This window comes from Cataglyphis hispanica, chromosome 11, assembly GCF_021464435.1.
Source record: "Cataglyphis hispanica isolate Lineage 1 chromosome 11, ULB_Chis1_1.0, whole genome shotgun sequence".
Lineage (NCBI taxonomy): Eukaryota > Metazoa > Arthropoda > Insecta > Hymenoptera > Formicidae > Cataglyphis > Cataglyphis hispanica.
This window is the reverse complement of record NC_065964.1, coordinates 161,182-184,566: the sequence shown is the minus strand read 5'-3', so window position 1 is coordinate 184,566 and position 23,385 is coordinate 161,182. Positions and strand designations below refer to the sequence as shown.

Below are 23,385 nucleotides of genomic sequence, written 5' to 3'. Positions count from 1 at the left end.
ACGATAGCCGCGCGTTAGACGAACATCTTATTTTTAGCATAAGCATGCATAGAGCACCGCGTAAAAGCTCGTAAGCAGCGGTGCTCAAAAAACGCTGACGCGAGCTCACCTCCGCGAATACGCTTACTCGCGTCGATTCCGCGGCTGCTTATCAGCTAATTGGCCGCGGTACTTTTCGCTCGTTCGCCGACCGGAAACGCTAGCGCGAGCATGCGGCCGCCGCGGTGGGGCCCCCGGAGCGCGGATAAGCTTATTATTTCTCGCATACACGAGCAATATTAAAGCAATATTTGAATGTACATATTTTTTACGCAACATTAAGTATCATCGGCTACTTTTTTATATTTATGAAAGCGCGCGCAAATGCCAAATCGTTCATTTCGCAAAATGGACGTACGGTGGAAACATCCGTGGACGTCGATGTGGAAAAACAATTTTCGTAAAAACGTTTCTTCAATATTTATCCGCCATGTCCGATGTTAGATTCGAGAGAATTTTATTTTATTACGCAGAATGGCAAGACGCGTATCAGCGTTTACAGTACGCCGCAAGTGCGTCAAAAGAGGAGGAGGAGGAGGAGGAGGAAGGGTGGGGAGGGAGGGAAGGAGGAGGGAGGGAGGAGGAGGAGGAGGAGGAGGAGGAGGAGGAGGAGGAGGAGGAAAGAGCACGAAAGACGGATTACGTTAATAATGTTTTGATAAAATCGAAGAAAAATATTATTGAATTTCGCGAAGAATTACCGCGTCCGGAAGATTATTCCAACGATCCGCTCTCGCCAAAATTAATTATAATTGACGATCTTATGAGAGAATCATCGTCGTGCGACGCTATCGTAGATCTATTTACCAAAGGAAGTCATCATAAGAATCTCAGTGTTATACTCATCTCGCAAAATCTCTTTCATCAAGGACGCGGACAACGCGACATATCTCTGAACGCGAATTACATAGTAGTTTTTAAAAATCCACGCGATCGCGCACAAATTCGTCATCTAACGCGTCAAGTATATCCCGATGATCCAAAATTTATGGAAGAAGCGTACTACGACGCTACATCGAGATCTCACGGGTATTTATTGCTCGATTTGAAACAATCGACTCCAGACGAATATCGTTTTCGCACGTGTATCTTTCCCAACGATACTCTGCATTACGCTTACATTCCGCGTAGATCGAATAATAGAAGTGGGGGGATGTATAAAGGACAATATTCGCGTTCGTAACTTGTCAGTCGTGTAATTGCAGCGTAATGGTGAAAAAAGACGCGAGTAATAAAAATTCGACGTCTTCGACATCGGATAAAGCAATAAAGAATGCTAGACGCTCTATCGGTGAGAGAAACTTATGTCTTTTGAAAACTTTGTGTCATTTAAAAAAAATCAAAGAACAGCATTCTTACATACGGCCGATATTAATCTCGTAAAGTGTATTCAAGAATGCATTTTCAATACACTCAAAGGCAACGTGCCGCTTCGTTGTAGCGATAAGAAGCATTTAGGCAAACATAAAACGATTTTACGACGTGTAGCGGCAAAAGAGGGTAATTGGAAGGCTAAAAGAAAATTGTTGATACAACGAGGTGGGTTTTACCATATCTTATCGGCCCTATACTTACAGCTGTATTATCGAGGATTATCGGTGACTAAAGAGAAAAATTCCTGTCTATATCGTGTTTTTTCCGGAAAAAAATAAAAAAGATACAAATTATCAATAGAACTTTGAATAATGGAGAGAGCTAAAAAAATGGTTTTGATTTCTACGGAAAATCTCGAGAGAATGCAGCGTATGCAACCGGAAGTGTCATCCGTTATACCAACTGACAATCCGACGAAGAAAAATATGGAAATATCAAATACGGAAAATGTTAATAATAATACGGTACGGACACCGGGAACACCTTTGTCGCGACTTGACGCTGAGATGTGGCGTATTTTGAATCTCGCAACTCCTATAGATGAGGACAAAAAATGGAAATTGTATAAAGAAGTACTTCAACGTTATCTTCACTTTGTTCGCGAGGCAGAAAAACGTTTACGCGATAATACACGGGCTAACGAAGAGGACGATAACGTCGAGCAGAACGAAGAAACGAATTTAGATGACGCCGATGATAATGAGCTTATGGAAACGTCAAATTTAATCGATAGCGTGCGTGGCGATGGCGTCGATAGTAGTAGTAGTAGCAGTAGTTTCGGAAAAAACGCGTACAATCGGCTGAAATGATTAAAGAAATAGTCAGCAACGTACCGAAAACTTATCGCGATAAAGCGCGCGCCCTATTAAAATATTTGATCGATATTCCTCCATCGAAGATTAGCTGGGATAGGCGAGGACTCGTAACTATAGACGGTGACGTCATAATGGATTCGAATATCACCGAACTTATAAATGATGCGATACGCGAAAGGAAAACAGTAAAAGCAACCGGAAGAATTCAATTTGCGCGTTTATTACATGACATAGGCACACCTTCCAATTTCATTGGAAATCGCGATTTATTACATACGGCCGCACGATCTCATCGTATTAAAAGCACGTTACCGCGTGGAAGTTCCACTCCGAAAACTTCATTAGCGTGCTCAAAGTCGTGTAGACGTAAGGTGCACGAATCTAGCGAAATCGAAGGTGATACGGCGTTTATATCGGCCGGCGAGGACGAGGGTGACAAAACATTAACAGATTACGTAGAGCTGTCGCCGACAAAGAAGAGAAAAGGTTTACTCGACTGGAGCAAACTCGAATGATGGAACTCGAAAAATTCTATTACAATCCCTCGCATTATGCTGGATATTCAGCGACGGCCAATTTGTCGCGAGCTGCTAAACCGAATTTCACGCGTAACGAAGTCATCGACTGGCTTAAATCGCAAGATGCGTACACGCTGCATCGTCCAGTGCGCCGAAAATTTCCGCGTTTACATTATAATGTGACAAACATCGATGACTTATGGGAGGCTGATTTGATCGATCTACGTAATCTTAAAAGCTACAATGACGGCTATTCATATTTATTGACGGTTATCGACGCCCTTAGTAAATTTGTTTGGGTAGAACCTTTACGTGATAAGACAGGTAGCTGTGTAGTAAAAGCCTTTCAACGCATATTCTCGAGAAACAATGACCGTTTACCCGTATACCTGCAAACCGACAAAGGTAAAGAATTTATCGCTCGTCATGTACAAAATTTCTTAAAAGAAAAAGATATTCGTTTTCGCGTAACGCGTAATCCCGATATCAAAGCAGCTATAGTGGAACGATTTAATAGAACGCTCAAGGAACGGATGTGGCGTTATTTTACACATAAAAATACGAGGCGTTACATAGATGTTTTGCAGGATATCGTTCGCGCTTACAATCACACTCGTCACTCCACCATCAAAATGCAGCCTGCAGTCGTTACGCGAGAAAATGCACGTGTAGCGCGTGAAAATATGATTCGTCGTTGGAATGACATCGAGCAGAAAAAGAATCGCGGTCGTAGACAAAAGGCTAAATATAACGCGGGTGATTTTGTACGGGTCAGTAGAGCAAAGGTAGCCTTTGAGAAAGGATACGAGGCAAAGTGGAGCGAAGAAATATTTCGAATTCACCGTGTTCTCGAATGGAGAAAACCGCGCGTATACGAACTAAGCGATTTAGCGGGTGAAGTTATAGACGGGTTTTTTTACGAACAAGAATTAGCGCCGGTTATTAAAGACTTGCAGGGAGAAGAATTTATCGTCGAGCGTGTGATAAAAAGCAAGGGTCGTGGAAATAAAAAACAATTATTAGTTAGCTGGCAAGGATATCCTTCAAAATTCGATTCTTGGATACCCGCTGAGAGCTTAAAGATTTTGGATAAAAATGAGGGAGGATGAATTTTATATGGTTCTTCCGAGCAATAGCAGCATGCGCTACTTTCCGGAAAATAAAACCACCTGTTTCACCACAGAATTACCTCAGCGTGTAGATTTGCACGGTCGGTGGGAAGTAGCGCTCACGGAGATTCAATTTCCGTGTAGTTTTTTACATATACGAGCCGGAGAAGGATTAATGAGATTCATCGATATTACAGAGCGCGATAAGACAATTAACGCTATGAAAGCGCAAGTACCTTCGGGTATTTACTCGACCGTGCGAGATATTATAGATGCTGTGAATTATACAGCCGAATCCGTGGCTTCGCATATCGTTTGGCGATTCGAGACTGTCATTGGTGGTAAAATTGTTATGAAACTTTCCTGTGAAGAAGAGAAATGCGCTATAACTCATTATGTAAATTTCTCCGACAAACTTCAACGAATACTCGGTTTTGACACGCGTGTTAAGCATAGAGATCTGATTCAGCTCGATAGCGATCCTATTCCACCAACATTTCCAACATGGTTTTACAATGAAATCGGCATCGATGTAAACAAAAATACGAATGAACTCATTAAACTAGAAAGTAGTTCCGTTCTATCTGACGTTTTACCCGAATGGGTTTACGATGAAGTTTATAATTTGCTATTTTTGTACTCCCACACAGTCGCATGATAATAGCTGACGAACCGGCTAGTTTGTTGCGCGCTATTCCCGACAAACTCTTTGTCTATTGCGATATTTGTGAACCTTACATTACGGGCGATGTACAATCTCCTCTTCTGCGAATAGTCACGCACGATGCTCGAAACGATTACGCGTTTGCATCCACGCAGATAAAGCATTTCTCACCCGCGCAATACATAGCTCTGCGTCAAACGTGCTTTCGTACAATAGAAATAGATATAAGAGATCAGCTGGGGCAGAGTATACCATTCGAATTTGGAACGTTAACGGTGACATTGCACTTTAGACGTATCGAGTAGATATTACAAAAAAAAAAATTTATATCCACGACAACGGAAGAAAAAAATTTCGAACGTTAATGGATTATTATTCGATGTATCACGACGAATTACAAAATGGTGGTAGTTGGGGTGGCGGAATTCCGCGAGTTTTCGTTGGTTCGTCCTATCAACGCGGTCATGGTATCGGCAGTTTTCTCGGAGGATTATTCAGACGCGTACTACCCTATTTAAGTAGAGGCGTACGGGCTGTGGGGAAAGAAGCTTTACGCGCCGGCGTTAATATAATCGACGATGTTGAAAATAATATGCCGTTTAAGGTAGCGGCCAAACATCGATTCGAAGAATCGCGCGACAATCTTAAGAGAAAAGCTAAAGAAAAAATAAGCAGTCTAATGAAAGGTTCGGGATATAAGACGGATGCGAAAATGCATGTAGCTCAGTTTCCTTTCGTCGGGCTCAATACGTGCATCGCTAAATCTGCGGGATCGCGTAAACGTCGCGGGACGTATAAGAAAAATTCGTCGAAGATCAAGACTCGCGGAAAGAAAAAAACCAATACGCGGTCGGCGGGCAATAAGAGGAGGGGGAGGAAAAAAGCAGTGAAAAGGCTTAAGACATCCACGAAACGCCGTAAAATCGGTAAAAAGCGCACCGTATCCGACATATTTTCTTAAACGCACGTATAAATATAATCTTTGAAAGCGGAAATTATAGCGACGAGAAAGTAAAATTTACGCTAATTAAAAGACATGTCCTTTCTTCATACGCATTCGAGCGAGTGTTTAAAGAGTGAACTCGACCTCTTCTCCTTACCACCCACGCAAACTAGTATCGAGAGTTCACAATGGATTCATTACAAACCCGTGACTTCGCTCTCGGACGACTCGCCGATAGAATTCGTCATTCCCGGTCACGGAGAAGAATATTTAGATCTCACGCACACCATGCTGAGTCTTCGCGTACGCGTAGAAATGTCAAGCGATTCCACAGGATACGTTACGGGCGTAGGCGGCAGCGCGACGACGGACAATGTAGGCCCCGTAAATCATTTACTTCATTCCATCTTCAATCAGATCGACGTGTATTTCAATCAAAAGCTCGTATCGCCGCCAAACAACGCTTACGCGTACCGCGCCTACATCGAGGCGTTGTTAAATTATTCTTCACCGGCAAAAACTTCCCATCTAACCTCATGTCTATGGGACGCGGATACTCCCGGACGAATGGACGAGCCGGTGGAATCAAAAACGACAAATTCCGCTCTCGTGAGACGCGCTCATTACATACGAGGAGGACGAGCTCTAGATCTTATAGGCCATCTCCATTGTGATGTTTTCAATCAGGACAAATTTTTAATTAACGGTGTAGAAGTACGTTTGAGGCTCGTTCGTTCGAAAGATTCGTTCTGTCTTATGGATAGTAACGGTGCGTCGTCGAAAATTCATATACTGGATGCGAGTCTGCTAGTGAGAAGAGCGAAGATAAGCGCCGGATTATTGCTCGCACATGCAAGAATGCTGAGTAAAGTTACGGCCAAATATCCGCTCACGAGGGTCGAGGTTAAAACATTCACGATCCATAGCGGTGTTGTGGGCGAATCGTTAGATAATGTAATACTTGGTCAACTTCCGAAAAGAATAATAGTTGGTTTTGTCAATAATAAAGCATTTAACGGCGATAGAAAATTAAATCCGTTTAATTTCAAAAATTACGGAATAAATTTCTTCTCGCTGTACGTCGACGGCATGCAAATTCCCAGTAGACCGTTACAACCCGCTTTCTCGACAGAAGAATCGCTTTACGTCGAGGCTTATCAAACGCTCTTCACGGGAACAGGTATTCATTTTTTGAATGAAGGAAATTCTATAAGCAGAGATGATTATTCAAAGGGCTATACGCTATTCGCTTTTGATCTTACACCCGACTTATCGGCTAATTATGCAGGACATTGGAATCTTGTGAAATATGGTAGTTTACGATTAGAAGTGCGATTTGAGAAGGCACTCACCGAGACCGTTAACTGTATTATTTACGCAGAGTTTGATAATGTCATAGAAATTGACTCATCCCGGCAAGTCATTGTCGATTTTGCCGGTTAGATTTCCGTTGTTCTCTATAATGTAATACTCGAAAAATTTTCTCCCAATTTTCCCCCTCCACCACAAGCGATCAAAATCGCAAACATCAACGTGCTACGTATCAAAAAACATGCAGTACGGTAAAAAAGATTTCAGTTTCATTCGAGACACGAGTATCGACGCTTCGCGAAGAGTTTAAAACTAGCTATCCGGAGCACACAGGTTTTCGCATTATGGATATAATCGTCGACATACAGGGTTTCCGTGATGCTCGCGAGAAATTTATCCCTAAAGAAGTTGCCGTTGTCGCCGTTGACGCGCCAATTGTCGGACATTGGATTATGATGCCCCCGCATTCGTTTGGCGAATTACCGGAAAATGTAAGACGACAAAATAATTGGCTCACGCGAAATTATCATGGTATTGAATGGTTCGACAGCGAAGCTAATCCGAAATATTTTACAACGCATCTACGCGAAATAACAAGACATGCCCGATATATTTATGTCAGAGGATGTGAAAAAGCAAGCTATTTGAGAAATTTACTCTCCAGAGATATATATAATTTGGAAGATATTTCCCCTGCATTTAAAAATCTAACGTCGAGAGAAGGACGCGGACGATATTGTGGTTATCACGGATTTCGAAAATTCGGAATCTTTCATTGCGCATTACGCAACGCAAACAAATTAAAATGTTGGATACTCGAGCAAAATAATTTCGTCGACGGCATTAGGAACAATAGTACTCCAACTTGTCACGCTCCGGATAAATGTGAAATATCCTATGACAAAAACAAGGAAATCAGTAATGCAGATGATATTTCTTATATCATAAATGAAAATATTAAAACGCTGTCAAATAGCGAAATAGAGAAAAAAGAAAATTTTGTGAGCCCGATTAAAGAAGAAAAAAAGGAAGAAAAGAAGAAGAAAAAAAATTTGAATTATCGTCGAGGATGGACAAAAACAAAATCGAAACAACTATGATCTCCGTGCAAGCAGGCATTGAAGACTCGGCGATACAAGATGATCAAAACGAGAAACCGAAAGAGGTAAATACTGAAGTTATCGAATATATAATACCACTCGTACGTTTGCCGTCGAATCAAAAAAATGAACTCTCGCGAAATTTTACAAGCATTACGACACATCAATGCCAGACACGCGGGAGTTTATCCTGCCGACAGAGTCCCGAGGGTGTGGACACGGTCGACACAGCTATCGTCGCTAATACAGGCGAGCACAATCGACCTGGAAAACATTGGGTCGCCTTCTTCCTCGATGAGCATGGCACAGCCACCTACTTTGACAGCTACGGAATACCCCCCTTGCACCCTGGATTTCTCCTTCGACTCCGCCGAAACTCCATTATTCATCACTGGAATACTCGACAATTGCAAGGAATTTTTTCGCAAACATGCGGACACTATAGTTGCGTATTTTTATATTATATGTGCAATGGTTATGATCTTAATCGATTTCTTAGTCTTTTTACCGAAGATTGCGAACATAACGATCGATTAATTGTACGGTTATTTCGTAAAATTTTTCTTTGCAAAAAAAGAAACAAATGAAACATTGTATGCTATGCGCTGTTACGTTTAATAATGTAATTCAAATTGTCATGTTATAAAAAATACAGTAGTGTAATATTTTAATTATATGTAAAATCATTATAAAAATAAATGTGAGATTTTTACTTAAATTGTTTGATTTTTTCATGCTTTCTTTTTTCGACGATATGACGTCATATTCCCCTACCCCGTTACCTGTATTTTTCAAGACGCCTCTATTATCACCACCCTGGCATCCCCGCCATACGTCTACTTTTCTAATTCACTAAAATTGTTGGTTCCCCACTTATGCTTCATACAATTCTAATTTGTTAAAATTTTGAAGAATCCCTTCCAAAAATCAGAATACGCCTTCGGAAAAAAATATAAAAAGAGAAGCCTTAGGATTTAGAGACACTTTCCTACAATCTTTGCTGGAGCTACAGTTATCGGCAAACATCGACTACTACACCTGCTTGCAATATCCTGGACATCTCTCGAGTCAAAAATTTACCGGAAGAATAAAAGTAAGTGTTTAATAATAAATTTTATTCGTTTTAATACTTTGCTTTTATTTTAATAACATTTATTAATTAATATTTTTATCTTTTTTGCACAGTGAAAACTAGATCTGGCAAGGAATATTATTATGCGCCTACCCCCCTCAAGCGTTGCTGTCGCGGAGAAAAAAAAGATAATATTCAACACGTGAACGAGCCCGATGTTATTTTCATCGGGTACTATAAAAAAGACATCGGGCGACTGCCTTCGGCGACTGCTTTTCCGCGACCATGCTACTCGCCAGAATACATTCGGGATGGTTCTCCACTGGCATCCCCCTTATCGGATGTAACAATTATTTTGGGGGATACACCACCTGCATCACCACAAATTCCCTTTAATCACATCCACGACGGGGAATTATTAAGTATGGTCGAGGAGGCCTTCGCGGAAACATAAAAAAATTTTCAATGTAAAAAAAAAAAAATTGTACAAAACATTTTTGTGTAAATAAAATTTATTTATTAATCTTAAATATTAACTGAAAACGTTCAATTTTTTCCTTTTCTCTCCTTCCTTCTTTCCTTCCTAGACTCTGCGGTGCTATAGCTCTTGGTGTTCACTACCATACAGATATATAATAGATAAATAATTTCTCATATTCGATTCTTCTCGATTCTCACACTTTTATCGATGTATATAATAACTTACGAATTCCCATATTTTCCGTCCATTAAGAGTTAACATCTTTTTGTAAATACTATAAATATTATATTTAGCTGTAAGAAAATTGTACAAAACATTTCTGTAGCGTAAATAAAAATGTTATTTATTTTAAATATTACCTGAAAACGTTCAATTTTTTCCTTTTCTCTTCTTCCTTCTTTCCTTCCTAGACTCTGCGGCGCCATAGCTCTTTCAATCTCCGATAGCGTATCGCCTCCGATGACGACATCGCGTCTACCTGCGTTGCATGACTCGACCGGCGCGGAGAATCATGTCCGATCATGAACGCTTCGTATTTCGTTTGTATATCTTGATATCTGATAATTCCGCACTAGACGATTTTTCTTTTTTCAGCAAGAAGGGGAAACACGGGCGACGCGCTCGCTGCATTTCGAAGTTTTTCCGTAAGGACGGTCGAAGGCGAGAGATGCCGTATGTCATGCGATATTTTTCGATTTTCCACAGGGCTGGGGAGAAGGAGGAGGAGGAGGAGGAGAGGGGAATGCAATGGGACATCTCTGCTGTCTTCGGCGCCCGATATTTTACCGGCTGCTGACACCTCGGACATCTTGTCGACTTTCTCTCTCTCTCACTCTATTTTCTCTCTCGTTTTTCCAGCGCGTCGGAACCAATCAAACAGCCGGCAACTATAGGAGAAACCACTCGGAGCGCTCGGTCACCGGGCCGGAGAGACCTACTCTTCGCTTAAATGCCACATCTAACTCTCACTCTTGTAAGATTTCAGTTAGCCCACCGCACTAGGACCCCGACCAGAAAAGCAGAGGACCCAGGTTCCAGCCTGAGTATTTCCAGCCCAGGAAAAAATAAAAAATAAAAAAACTGCCTCGTGCACGTTCACGACTCTCCCCACTCTTAAAAAAATTTTAAAATTAAAAAATCGCCTCGTGGACGTCCACGAGTCCCCACTCTTTTTTTCTCAGGTACCTGCCCAGGGGGACAGGGGGGAAGGGATCACAGCGGGGGGCTGGCGCCAAGGGGGAAAAGGGGGGACATTCCTTTCTCACTATAGTTGCCCCTATACTACTTACGTAGTCTCTTTTGACTTTTTAATTTTCTTATTTGTTGCAAAAGGGTTTCTTTTTGTTTTCTCAGCTTTGTAAATGACTGTATCGGCGATTTGCAGTTTTTCATTTGCTTCTTTGAACTTTCTTCTGAGCTCTTCTATTTGTAATAAAGCTGATTCCAACGTTGATTCATTAACGGGAATCAGCTTAATCAGTTGATTCATTAACTAATTTGGATGTTGCTGCAATAAATTAAATTTGCGGCATTAAAATTAAATTGAACAGAGCTTTCTTGAGAATTTTGTATGTTGTACGTTTTATGAGAATTGAGGATAGATAAGAGTTTTCTTTATTTCTTTTTCTTTTTGAACAGTGGGAAAGATTGTTGGCACAGCATTGTATTTTAACTTCCTTTTTCCATCAATTCGAGGTTTATCCCACATATCTTCAGCAAAATGGACCTATAAAAAATATGACATTATACCATTAATTACATAATATTACAATGACATAATATTAATATCATAAATATATTATATACTTACTTCACAAATATGTGAGTACGGAGAGAGTTTTCAATTCTTCCGGCCTATTTTCGGCACCCATAAGATCTTTCGTTCTTTATTGGATGGAAATCGTCTCAGCGAAAAATCTTTTTTGCTATTGTTTTTCCAATGACACAATAACCAGTCATTTTCTGCGAAGTAATAATATTTAGATCATTAATAAATGTAATGATTAATGAGAAGGTTAAAATGTCATATTTACAAATAAAATCAGATATATACAGTTTTATTTGTTTTAACCGAATAAGTTTAAGTCATAATGTATAATTACCTGTTTATAGTAGATAAATCTATAAACCAAACTTCTCATATAAATTTTACACAAAATGTGTACAACTGTTGCTATATATACATTTGGTAACTATCGACGCCATTTTGTTTCAAATCCACAGATTGTCCAAACTCTTACTTCTGGGAACTCTAACATGATAAGGACAGACATAATCGTATCTTTGTCTCTTTCATGTTTGTGAGAATAATATATATGTACGCACTAACGTTATAGCAGTTTCTCGTATTTTCTTTTTCTGATACTGCTTATTCTGTCTCTTTCTAATTGTTCCTTCATTATGTACATATCGTTCAGCTTGTTCTCACACATAATATTCTTACGCGATTACTTCTCTCTCTCTCTCTCTCTCTCTCTCTCTCTGCTACTGTTTTATTATATTTTTTCATATTAGTATTTTCTTATATTATTCTATTCTTTTATTATATGTGTTTTTTGATCTTTTTTATTTTTGCTTCCCTACATAAATATAAATTATTTTAGGTGTTTTATGACATGAAAAATGCTATAAGTTGTTTTCTTTTTATATTTTGCTATTTTCTAAATATATCTATATAATATAATCTATATATATTTTATATTGATTATACAAATCTTTATGACGATTGGTTATTATTTACAGATATTTATTAATTTATGAATGGAAAAAAAATTGAATATATTTTATTCATTGATGTTATCAAATATAAATGGCATACAAATAAATTTTATTTGAATGTTCAAACAAGATAAATATATATACGATGTAGCTAAATAATAATCAATTGTCGTGAGGATTCTTATAGCAAATATAAAAATATATATATATATATATATATATATATATATATATATATTGATAATATAACATAGATATTATTATATAGATATAATATTATATAAATATATTATATAGATATATTTATACACGCTTATGTTTGTTTATATATTTATAAGCAAATAGACTTTTTTTTCAAAGTAAAAATATTCAAAATTTCTTTTTAAAATTTTATGTTGAAGTAATTTATTTATTCTGCTAGCATGTATATTTGGTAATATAAAAATATCTATCGATCTTCTCTTTTGAATCTAAAAATTAAGAGCTGTTTTGTATTATATTTTATTAATTTCTTATTTCTTTTTTTAATTGTTTTTTTAAGTGTTTTTTATTTTTCATTATTTTATTACATTTCTGTTTATTCTATTTCTTTCTTCACTATATCTCTATTTTTTCTAATAAGAAAAAATGATTAAGAGATGGAGTATGGAAAGGCTCTAAAGATAATATCAACTTGAATAAAAGGAGGCCAATTGGAGCCCAGACGCAGTAATTATGAAGAGAAAAATTAAATTTAAATTTAAAAAAATTAAATATTACAATTCAATTACAATGCAAATTTAATGGTAACATACGTTTCAACCCTCTTCGGGTCCTCTTCAGTGGACGTAGCAAAAATTATAATAATAATGAAAATGAAATTCACAATGGCAATTCAAGCCAACCGTCGCAACGCAAAACGAATATGGATGAATAACCCAGCGTTACAAAGTTATTACATTTACTTAATACGTTAAGATATGTATGCGAGGATGACAAACCGCAACATCTGTGTTGAAGATAAACGAATTCCCCACGTGAGAGAAGGAATCCTCAATGGTTTTTGGAAACTGAAACGTTCGTATGAGTGCATGTCGCATTTGGGATGGTGAATCTCCGGAAACGCACTCAAAGAATTAGAAAACGGAGAGTCCGATCGAGCGTAAAGTCTGTCTATCGAATGAATAAGAAGAAATTATGTCAAGAGCAAGTAACATAAACACATGAAAGCAAAGGATGGAGATGTGGAATACTTACATAAGAGGATGAAATAAGAGGATGAACACTGGAATAAAATTAATTAAATCGAACAAATCACCGTCAAAAGGAATAAAAGACTGTTAAATAAATTATTAAATAATCAAGAGATAAAATCTGTTGTGAAAAATTTCTTTTAAAATTTTAAGTGTACAGAAAGTTGTTGTATCGGTAAGTCGATCTGATGACAAATGAGACAAACACAAATTGGGAGAGGAGCAAGGAAAACAAAGAGACAAATATAGATGGAATAACGAGACAAAAACAATGGCAGAAGAGGAGCAAAAATTAAAGGGGAACAAGGAGAACAGATATAGATAAACTCGGGATTGTAAACAAAGAAAGAAAAAGACCTGACAAAGAGGAAACATTAATGCGAGCATTTTTGTAAGATAGGGAAATAAGAGCCGTCAAGGAGACGGTATCCTCCTGTAAATTGATGCCATTTTTTTTGTTGTTTGACGTGTAGCATTTCAGAAATGCATCTTTTTGCATAGGAGGATTCTTAGTCCAACATACGAATATTGCTCTAATCAAATTCATGTCCCAAAAGCCGGTGTTCAGTAATGACTGAGTGGGAAGTTGTCGTTCTGTTGATATTAGAACGATGCTCTTTAATTCGTGTAGATAATTGTCTGCCCGTTTGTCCCACATACGAAGCATCGTAATTTTGGCAGTAAATTTTATAGACTACATTGCAATGATTCTTCGAAAGAAGGGGATCTTTGTATGTTTTGATATATGTTGATACTGTTAAGTTTGTTGGGACAAACATAGGCCATGGACTTATTATTAATCCCTCTAATTAATGGGGACAATTTTTCCATGATGACTCTTATAAAAGGAATAGTGAAATATGGGAGAGAGGAAGAAGGAGAGCCGGGAGAGGAAAAGAAGGGAGTGTTATTTGAAGGAGTGTTTTTTGAAATTAGAAACTTGATTCTATTATGTATGGTATCGAAAATAAACCTCAGGGGATAATCATTATTTAAAAGGATGCTGATAATTAGATTCAGGTTTTCTTCATAATAGGAGGGGGTGCGATAATCTAAAAACCCGATCAACAAGTCTAGTAATAGAGTCCCCCTCTTGTGACAAAGCAGTGTTGGGAATAATAATTGAGGAACCTCCCCGAAAAAGTCGGTTTTCGATACCAATCGCAAATAATTTTCCTTTGATTAAATTAATGGAAAGATCTAAGTAGTTTATGTTATTATTGTTCTCGCTTCTAATGCAAACTGTAATCTCTTGTGAAGAGAATTAAATGAGGATAGGATGGTAGAAAAAGAGGAAATAGGAGAGGCAAAAAGGATATCATCCACGTATCTGAAATATAGAGGCACTTTTATAGGGTGCATAGAGATGGCCTTCTCCTTCAAATCCTGGAGGACAATGTCCGCCAAGACCAGAGACAAGGGAGAACCCATAGGAGAACCAAACGTTTGCCTATAAATTCTTCCATTGAATTTAAAAAAGGTTGAGTTACGAACCAACCGGACGCCCGCCAAAAATTCTTTGTAAGGGATAGAGGTATTTTTTCAATGAAATGCCATCTCTTTCCAATGCCCCTAATTGCCAGGTCAATTCGAACGTTGATGAAAAGAGAAATCACATCTAATGAGGCGAGTTGATGGTGTTCCTCCAATATTTTAGAATTTTAATTTGTTGACTAAATCGTAACTATTTGATATGTGGCTGTTGGATTTTGGGATACTCTTAAAAATAATGTTATGTAGGAAGGCGGCAAAGGAATGAAGAGGACTATTAATAGATGAAATGATTATCCTGAGAGGGATTGTCCTTGTGGATTTTCAGCAGACCGTATGCTCGAGGAAGCACCCCATCGCTAAGAAATAATGCTCGTGATTTACTAGCAGAAATGTAATCATGCTTTCTCCATCTGGTTATTAAAGTACAAAGATCGTTGATAATTTTCTTGACAGGGTCTTTATTAACAATCGAATAAGTGTTTTTGCCATTCAACAATAACTCCATCTTATGTGTATACTCAGATTTGTCAAGGACTACTGTTGTGCTGCCTTTATCCGCGCGTGTGATTAAAAGGTCCGGATGGTTTTTTAAGAAACTACTTGTAATTCTTGTCATTGTGCCATTGTGGCGATTGATCTTAGAAGGATTGGAGGGAGGAGATAAAAATTTGCCAATTACATTAATGCTCGCGTTCCTAATGTTACCCGTAACATCCGAAAGAAGATCTCTGATGTTTTTTTCAATATGTTTAATAAGTTCGGCGATCTTTTTTTTTGTCGGGAAGATAGATAGACAAAATCTGTTTCCTAATTGTAATAAACATTGTACTTCACTAGGAATAGGAATATTAGACAAATTTATTAACCATTCTGGATTGGGAGAAAGGAGGGAAGAGGATTCGGAGGAGGGGGGAATAAGAGAGAAATTAATAGGTTTGGAAGACGGGAGGGAGTAATCAGAATGTGATTTTAATCTTATTTTGTAGAAGTTGTCATTATTCTCAATGGGAGGCACCGAGTAAAAATACTTTACAGGAGAATCCTGTGGCAAATAAGATCTGGTTTTTTCTATCAACCAATTTAATTTCTCTGTTATTCTTGTGTGTAATTCTTCTTCGCTCTTTTTGATGGAGAAAGCAAAAGAACCGCGCTTGTTTTGCGTAAAATGAGTTCAAGAGATGAGTCGGAATGAGACTGTACATGTGACATTTGAGGCTAAATAATTTGTGATGTAAAAACCTCAAAAAACTATGCGCATTCTTGATATCCTCTATTTTTTCTTACGTTTTGATCTCACTCATTTACCTTTATCTTTGCATGCTCATAACTTCTACACATTACGAACATGTCACGCAAAGAAAAGCGACGCGATATCATCATTTTTTTATCCTTACGAAAAAGCGCCAAATTGTTTCATTATAGCGGCGCTTTTTGCAGTTTTTTGTCCTGTGTCATTTCATATTATTTCTGTTCGCTCACTATAACATTTTTTCTTTTTATTTACATTTTTTTTCCCGTGGGTTGAGCGCCTATCAGGCGCGTCTTCGGGAAGCGGATAGGAGGTTGCCCAGGAGAAGTTCGGTTTCTGACCACTCGAGTAGGCTCCTGGGTAGTGATGGCTATAACTGGCCCCGCGGACGTAATACCCTGTCGGGGGCTGGAAAGGCTACTGCCGCGGACCGACTCCTCAAGTTGGAAGCCGTGGTGAGGACTGCGTAGCACTGGGGGTGCAGTGTCGTGAACGATGTTTCTGGGGTACCGAGCGAAACCCCAGAGTATCTAGGTTTACCCGGGCATGCGGGGCTCTGCCTGGGTGGACTTCCATTCCCTAGCTTCTTGTGGGACCAATTATGGATGTTTCTAATTTTAAAATCAATGACGGTCTTGGGGGGACTGAGAGTGAGGGCTCCAACTCTCAGGGGTAACGGCCTCGGCTCCCGAACGGGTTCTTCAGGACTCGGGGAGAACGGGACCGCTATCAGTGAAGCAGTGACTTCTCGCAAGAGGAACCGCTGTGGTACTGAGAACAGGAGGGCCAAGAGGGACAGAAAGCTGGCCTTAGCAGAGATCCCTTTTCCTCTGGGGCTTTTGGGGCGACACCTAAGGGAGAAAGGGGTCCACTGGCAAAAGAGGACAGACGGGCTCTGGGGATACCTCCCCTTCGGTGCAAAGGGTAACTAAGAAGCATAGAGCTCAGACAATTGGATCCTATATTTTTGCTACCGACCCCCCGGTGAGGGCCAGTGTTCAGGAGGACTGAACAATCGTCCTAACAGGCGATGATTCCGCATGATGATGATGAAGCAGTTGACCTTGCTACGGGGAGCGGTGGTGGCGGGGATCCGGGAAGGCCCTCTTCTTCGATTCACGGAGACTGCGGTGCTTCACAACCGTGCCGTCGTTATTAGGAGAGAGGATGAGATGGCACTCAATTGGCTCTCTGAGCGAATTGGGCACATCTCTCCCTGGGAGGGCGCCAAGCTTAGAGTAGTGGGCTTGGACACGCTTCAAAGGCGGCAACAGAGCTGCTGTCTGGGTTCTGGATCCTCCAGTGCCTACGACGGCGGTCCTGGAGCTGCTAGAGAAGCAGAATCCACGGGCATCGCCACGGCCAGATTTTTGCCGAGAATGTTGGGGCTTCCTCTGAGAGGAGAAATCTCATTCTCGGCATCCCGGAGTCCAGCGTCCTCAAGTTGAGGGCGCGGGACTTTAAGCTTAGCTATGCGCTCGAGGAGATCACTGTGGTTCTGCTCGGGGCTCGTAGCGAGGCGACAAGACAGGGAGAATCCCAGCCAGCGTCAGACCCTCAATAAAGTGGGCATAACGACAGTAGGATTCACCCAGATTAACTTGCACTACAGCAAGAGCCTCGGCTGTTCTGGCCAGGAGCAAAGCTGTGGTGTATATATGTATCACCCTAATGCAGGAATCCTGGGTTTACAGGGGCTGCATTAGGGGCATTGCAGCCTGTGGTAGACTCTTCAAGTCTTTCATAGAGCCAATTCCAGGGTCGCAATTGCGGTCAAGGGATTGGAAGCGCAGCTCATGCCGAAGTTCTGTTCCAGGGATGTTGCGGCGATCGTGATGGATCTTCGCAGATCCAACACAGGTGAGACTAGGAAGGTAGAGGTGAGCTCAGCGTACTTCCCGCATGAGAAGGGGGGGCTCACTTCCACCAGGACCTGGTGGTAAAGTTGGTGGAGTATTGCCAGGCCAAGGGACTGCCGCTGATTGTGGGATGCGACGCTAATGCGCACCACATGGTTTGGGATAACACCAATATCAATGATCGGAGCAGGAGGCTTTTGAAGTATCTAGTGGCCACTGATCTGGAGATCCTGAACATGGGCAACGAGCCAACATTTCAGAATGTACTTAGGCGTGAGATACTAGATCTCATCTTATGTTCTATGAATCTGATTCCGAAGTTTGTTGGATGGCAGGTCTCATCTGAGCTGTCCCTTGAGGCAATCTATAGAAGAAATCCGAGAAGGACGGATTGGAACTCATTCCGAAAAGATCTTTCCACTGGTCTATGTGGCTTTCCTAAGAGGCACGGGACCGGCGCCGAGGTAGATCTCTGCGACTATCTACAAAGAGCTTTAATGGGCAGCTTCGAAAAGAACTGTCCAGCGAGAGCGGTTCACTCTAACAAGAGGGTCTCTTGGTGGGGACCGGGACTGCAGAGGCTCAAGGAGGGAGCTCGACTTGCCTGGAAGCCCGGAACACGGATCGCCCGTTCGACTGAGACCTCTATCGGAGGGCCCAGAAGACCTATAGGGATTCTGTAGTAGCCGCCAAGAGAGGGAGAGAGAGCTGAAGAAGGTTCTGTGAGTCTATGGAGGAGGTTCCGGAAACCTTCAGGCACTGCAGAATTCTGGTAAGAAACCCGGACTTAAATCTGCAGGCAATACGCTTCTCGGATGGGGACGTGGTTTCCGGAGAACGATATCTGCTTCATCTTTTGGAGACCAATTTTTCGGGTTTCAGGAGGAGACCTGATGTCAACTCTGACGCTTGGACCGCGGAACCCAAACTAAGGGCACGCGAGTGTGACTGGGAATTGGCAGCCAGCATTGTAAAACCCGAGAAGGCGAAGTGGGCCGTTGAAACTTTCAAATCATTTGAGTCTGCTGGACCGGATGGAATTTTTCCGGCGCTCCTACAAGAGGGGCTCGTACAGATTAGTGGGCCGCTCACGCGGATTCTGAGAGCTTATTTTGTTGAGAGTCTTGCTTTGGGATACATCCCCAAGGCATGGAGGCTGGCGAGAGTGGTATTCATACCCAAAGTCGGTAGGACCTACTGCACCTCTGTCAAGGAGTTCAGACCGATCAGCCTAACCTCATTTCTTTTGAAAATGTTGGAAAAGCTGGTTGAGATCTGTCTGAGGAATATTGTTCTCGGGCAGCGTCTGCTGCATGGAAACCAACATGCTTATAAAATGGGTTTCTCTACCGAAACGGCGCTTCATTCTCTGGTCTCCCAAATTGAGAGAGATCACATGGAGGGAGGCTACGCGGTGGGAACTTTTCTGGATATAGAGGATGCCTTTAATAATACCTCTCACGAGATGATTTGCAAGGAAGCAACGTTCCAGACAGGCTGATCCAGTGAATCAGGGGTATGTTCCGTCGGAGAGTTGTAACGACGCTCGGAACTGTTAGTGTCGACGGCTGTGTGGATCGAAGATGCCCGCAAGGCGGAGTGCTCTCTCCACTTCTATTGTGCTTAGTAATTGATGAGTTACTCAACAAACTTAATGACAAGGGTTTCTTTGCGCAGGGATACGCAGATGATCTGGCGATCGTTGTGCGAGGACCCTTCCTGGACACGCTTCTAGAGTTCACGCAGAGCGCTTTCGGAGTAGTAGAGGAGTGGTGCGGCAGCTCTGGACTCTCGGTTAATCCTGATAAACGGAGCTGGTCATATTCACTCGCAAATACAAGCTGGGCATTGTGGTGGAACTCATCTTGGGAGTATCAGGCTGACACCGGCCAAGTCGGTGAAATATCTCGGAGTCATCCTGGATAGGAAACTGACTTGGAGCACCTGGAGGATCGCTGTAGGACCTCCTACTTCTGACTTTGCAGAAGATCCTTTGGCCAGGTCTAGAGCCTCAGGCCGGAGATGTTATACTGGATCTACTCTGCTTTCCTCAGATCTAGGCTGCTATATGCTGCAGTGGTATAGTGGTCTAGGGTAGTACAGTTAGTCTCGGCAAAAGCATCGCTAGAACACTTGAGGGCTCTTATCCTAAGAAGGGCTCTTGTGGCTATGAAGACCACGCCAATTGCGGCAATGGGGATGTTACTTGATATTGAGCCGCTATGCCACACGGTAGTCGCCGCGGCTGTTTCGGCGGTTTATACCATCTGAGATGCGAGGGAAAATGGAGGGCTGGCACCAGGCACACCAAACTTCCCAACGGAGTCCTTTTTTATCCTATCTTTAGCATGGGGCAGGATAAAATGTTAGCCATTCGTGCTCTCAAGGCGTCATTCAAAGTGTGCTTTCCGGAGCGGGAGTACTGGCTTAGGCCGCAGGACCGGTGCTGAAGAATGGATAAATTACTTTTTTTTCTGTTTTACTGCTTTATAAAAAATGCTATTGTATATAAAATAACCAATTGATCGCAATTGATTATTGCAAATGTAAAAAATATATACAGACTACATTATACAGATATATAGCAGAACAAAAAAAGAAAGTAATTTAATATATAGCTCCAGTATAGATGATGACTTTTCAAATTTTTAATATATATTATATAGAGGATAGTCTTAAAGCAAAAGTAGTAATCGATACGATTAATAAAATTGAAACATTAACACGTTCCCTGCCAAGCCGTTTTTGCCCAACTTGTCGTACAGGCCATTTGAAGTTTTGTCTAAAGATTGGTATATTATCCCATAATATTTCATTATATCATAAGTCAATAAGTATTTAGCTTGTTTTGTGTGGTTGCCACATCGTGTACCATTTATGGTACACGTGGCGCTGGAGTCAGTTCGACTCTAAAGATCGAAACTTTTTGAAGAGTAAAAAGAACTTGCTGCATTCGAATTTGTTTAAAACAAAGTAAAAAACGAGAGAAATAAAGTATTTAACAAAAGAGGGAGTAAGTAAATATACGGAGACAGCATTTTGTGATTTTGTTTGTTTCTGTTCGAAAATAAGTTTTTATTCGTAACTTTCGTTAGTTTATTCTTGCATCTTATAGTTAATTTTTGTATTGATAAAGTGATCCAACTTTTAATTTTTATCCCCAATGATAGGCAATATGGAAGCACAAGACGTATATAGTTCCAGCTCTAGTTCTAGTGATACAGAACTTCCATTTACTATAAAGAGCTCGCGTAGATTTATATTATCATCCTCCGATGAGTCAAGCGACACCTCAATTGAGGTTACCGCGCGTCGTAGACCAAAATGCCGACGAATTGTGTATAGTTCGGACAGTGAGTGTGAAGCACAAAATATTCCGAATAATTTAGAAGATCAGTGGATAGATCCAACTATCCAGTGGATAGAAACCAACCTTCACTGATCCCATTCATGGGTACACCGGGAACACGATTATTGGATAATTTGTGGAAAGAAGAGGAGTTTTATTTATTATTCATCACTGAAGAAATGTTCGAAGATATAGCAGAGCAAACAAATATCTACACAACACAAACATTATCTCAGAAGCATTCATCTCGTCTGAACCAATGGATTCCCACGAACAGATTTGAAATAAAAAAACTATTCGGCCTTCTTATTTGGATGGGGTTAGTAAAATTACCCGAAATAAGTTTATATTGGTCAAAGGATCCAGTATTCGTCCAAAGCGTTCCTAAATTGGTGATGTCAAGAAACCGTTTTGAACTTCTATTACGAATGCTCCATTTCGTGAACAACGAAAATGCAAATATTGAAGACCGCTTGTATAAAATTAAACCAATTATTCAGAAACTGAAAGAAAATTATGCGAAATATTATAATCCGCCAGAAATGGTATGTATTGATGAGTCAATAATACCATTTCGTGGTCGTGTCGTTTTTAAGCAATATATAAAACAAAAACGGCACAGATATGGCGTAAAGGTGTTCAAGCTTTGCTTCAAACCGGGATATACCTATAATTTTGAAATTTATTGCGGTCACCAACATGGGAAGGAGAAAACTACACCGAAGACAGTTGCTGTGTCACTTTGTGAAAACATTTTTGATAAGGGGCATACCTTATGTGTTGATAATTGGTATACCAGCATTGACTTGGCCCAAGAGTTTCTTGCTAGAAATACCCACGTAATAGGGACAATTAGATCAAATCGACGTAGAATATCCAAAGAAGTGGTTCAAAAGAAATTGCGACGAGGAGAAATATTTGCCAAAGAAAATAGAGATGGAATCACGTTAATGAAATGGAAGGACAAACGGGATGTCTTGATGTTATCTACGAAACACTCTATAGAGACGGTTACTGTTAGGAAAAACGGATCTGATAGGGTTAAACCGAAACTCGTATTTGATTATAATGATGCTAAGAGTTCCGTCGATATTTCGGACCAAATGACTGCGTACTCCATTACGTAAGACCTTAAAATGGTATAAAAAAGTAGCGCTTAAGTTTTTCCTAAACACATCTGTTGTAAACGCTTGGATTTTATATAATACTCGGCATCACGAATCTGTATCAATACTAGAGTTTAGAAAAAAATTAGTAAATTATTTGTGTTATTGTGAAGATGACAACAACAATTTGACTCCTAAACTTACAACAAGGTATAGAAAAAGACACGAAATACAAAAGAAAGCGGGCAGAGCGGAGACTGTTAGAAAGCGCTGCACTTCCTGTTACAAAGAAAATGTTAAAAAATTCGGCACTGAAGTTGCGCGACAGAAAACCAAAAGAGTAGTGACGTTCTGCAGTGATTGCCCGAACGAACCGTTTTTATGCAGCCCTTGCTTTAAAAAGTTCAAACATTCTATGTAATTAATAGTTATTGTATATAACATGTATATAACGATTAAACAAATTTATCTGCTCTGTTCTATGCTGCATTTTTTACAGTGCTTCATCCTTTTGGTGGAAATATATTTTATAGAACCAAATTTGTCATAAAATGTACGTTTTTAGCGCTTTAAATGAATATGTCTGCGTGTACCATTTATGGTACACGTGGCCTGATGGTCAAGTTTAGCGTGTACCATAAATGGTACACGTGGCATGGAACGTGTTAATGGTAATTAAAAAGATTTTAAATATATTGTTTATATTATTATTGGTTAAATTTCTTATAATTTATTTTATGTAATATAGAATAAAATTGATTATTGGAGTGGGTAAAGAGCCTACAAACATCATTTTTATTATTACATATCCTTGGATGTTTGATGATAAACATGAATATAAAAAAAGAAAATTGAAATAATTAATAAAATTATGATTCAAGAGGAATATCACGGAGATATTAAAAGTAAAATTAATATAGAATTAGGAAACAAATTAGATAATCGGTAAAGT

At 40.0% G+C, this 23,385-nt stretch overlaps 2 protein-coding genes across 2 annotated transcripts; both read left to right on the top strand.

The window, feature by feature from the left end:
- The first annotated feature begins 2,742 nt into the window (after positions 1 to 2,742).
- Positions 2,743 to 3,855, top strand: LOC126852894 (uncharacterized). The gene has a single exon (XM_050598176.1). The coding sequence runs from the start codon at positions 2,743 to 2,745 to the stop codon at positions 3,853 to 3,855; it is 1,113 nt and encodes a 370-aa protein (XP_050454133.1).
- Positions 3,856 to 21,428: 17,573 nt separating this feature from the next.
- LOC126852893 (piggyBac transposable element-derived protein 4-like) lies at positions 21,429 to 22,454 on the top strand. Its single transcript, XM_050598174.1, has one exon. The coding sequence runs from the start codon at positions 21,429 to 21,431 to the stop codon at positions 22,452 to 22,454; it is 1,026 nt and encodes a 341-aa protein (XP_050454131.1).
- The last annotated feature ends 931 nt before the right edge of the window (positions 22,455 to 23,385 follow it).

Bases quoted from the DNA above. Each gene is read 5' to 3' on its own strand.
- LOC126852894 (XM_050598176.1), top strand. From the start codon at position 2,743: ATGGAACTCGAAAAATTCTATTACAATCCCTCGCATTATGCTGGATAT.
- LOC126852893 (XM_050598174.1), top strand. From the start codon at position 21,429: ATGGGTACACCGGGAACACGATTATTGGATAATTTGTGGAAAGAAGAG.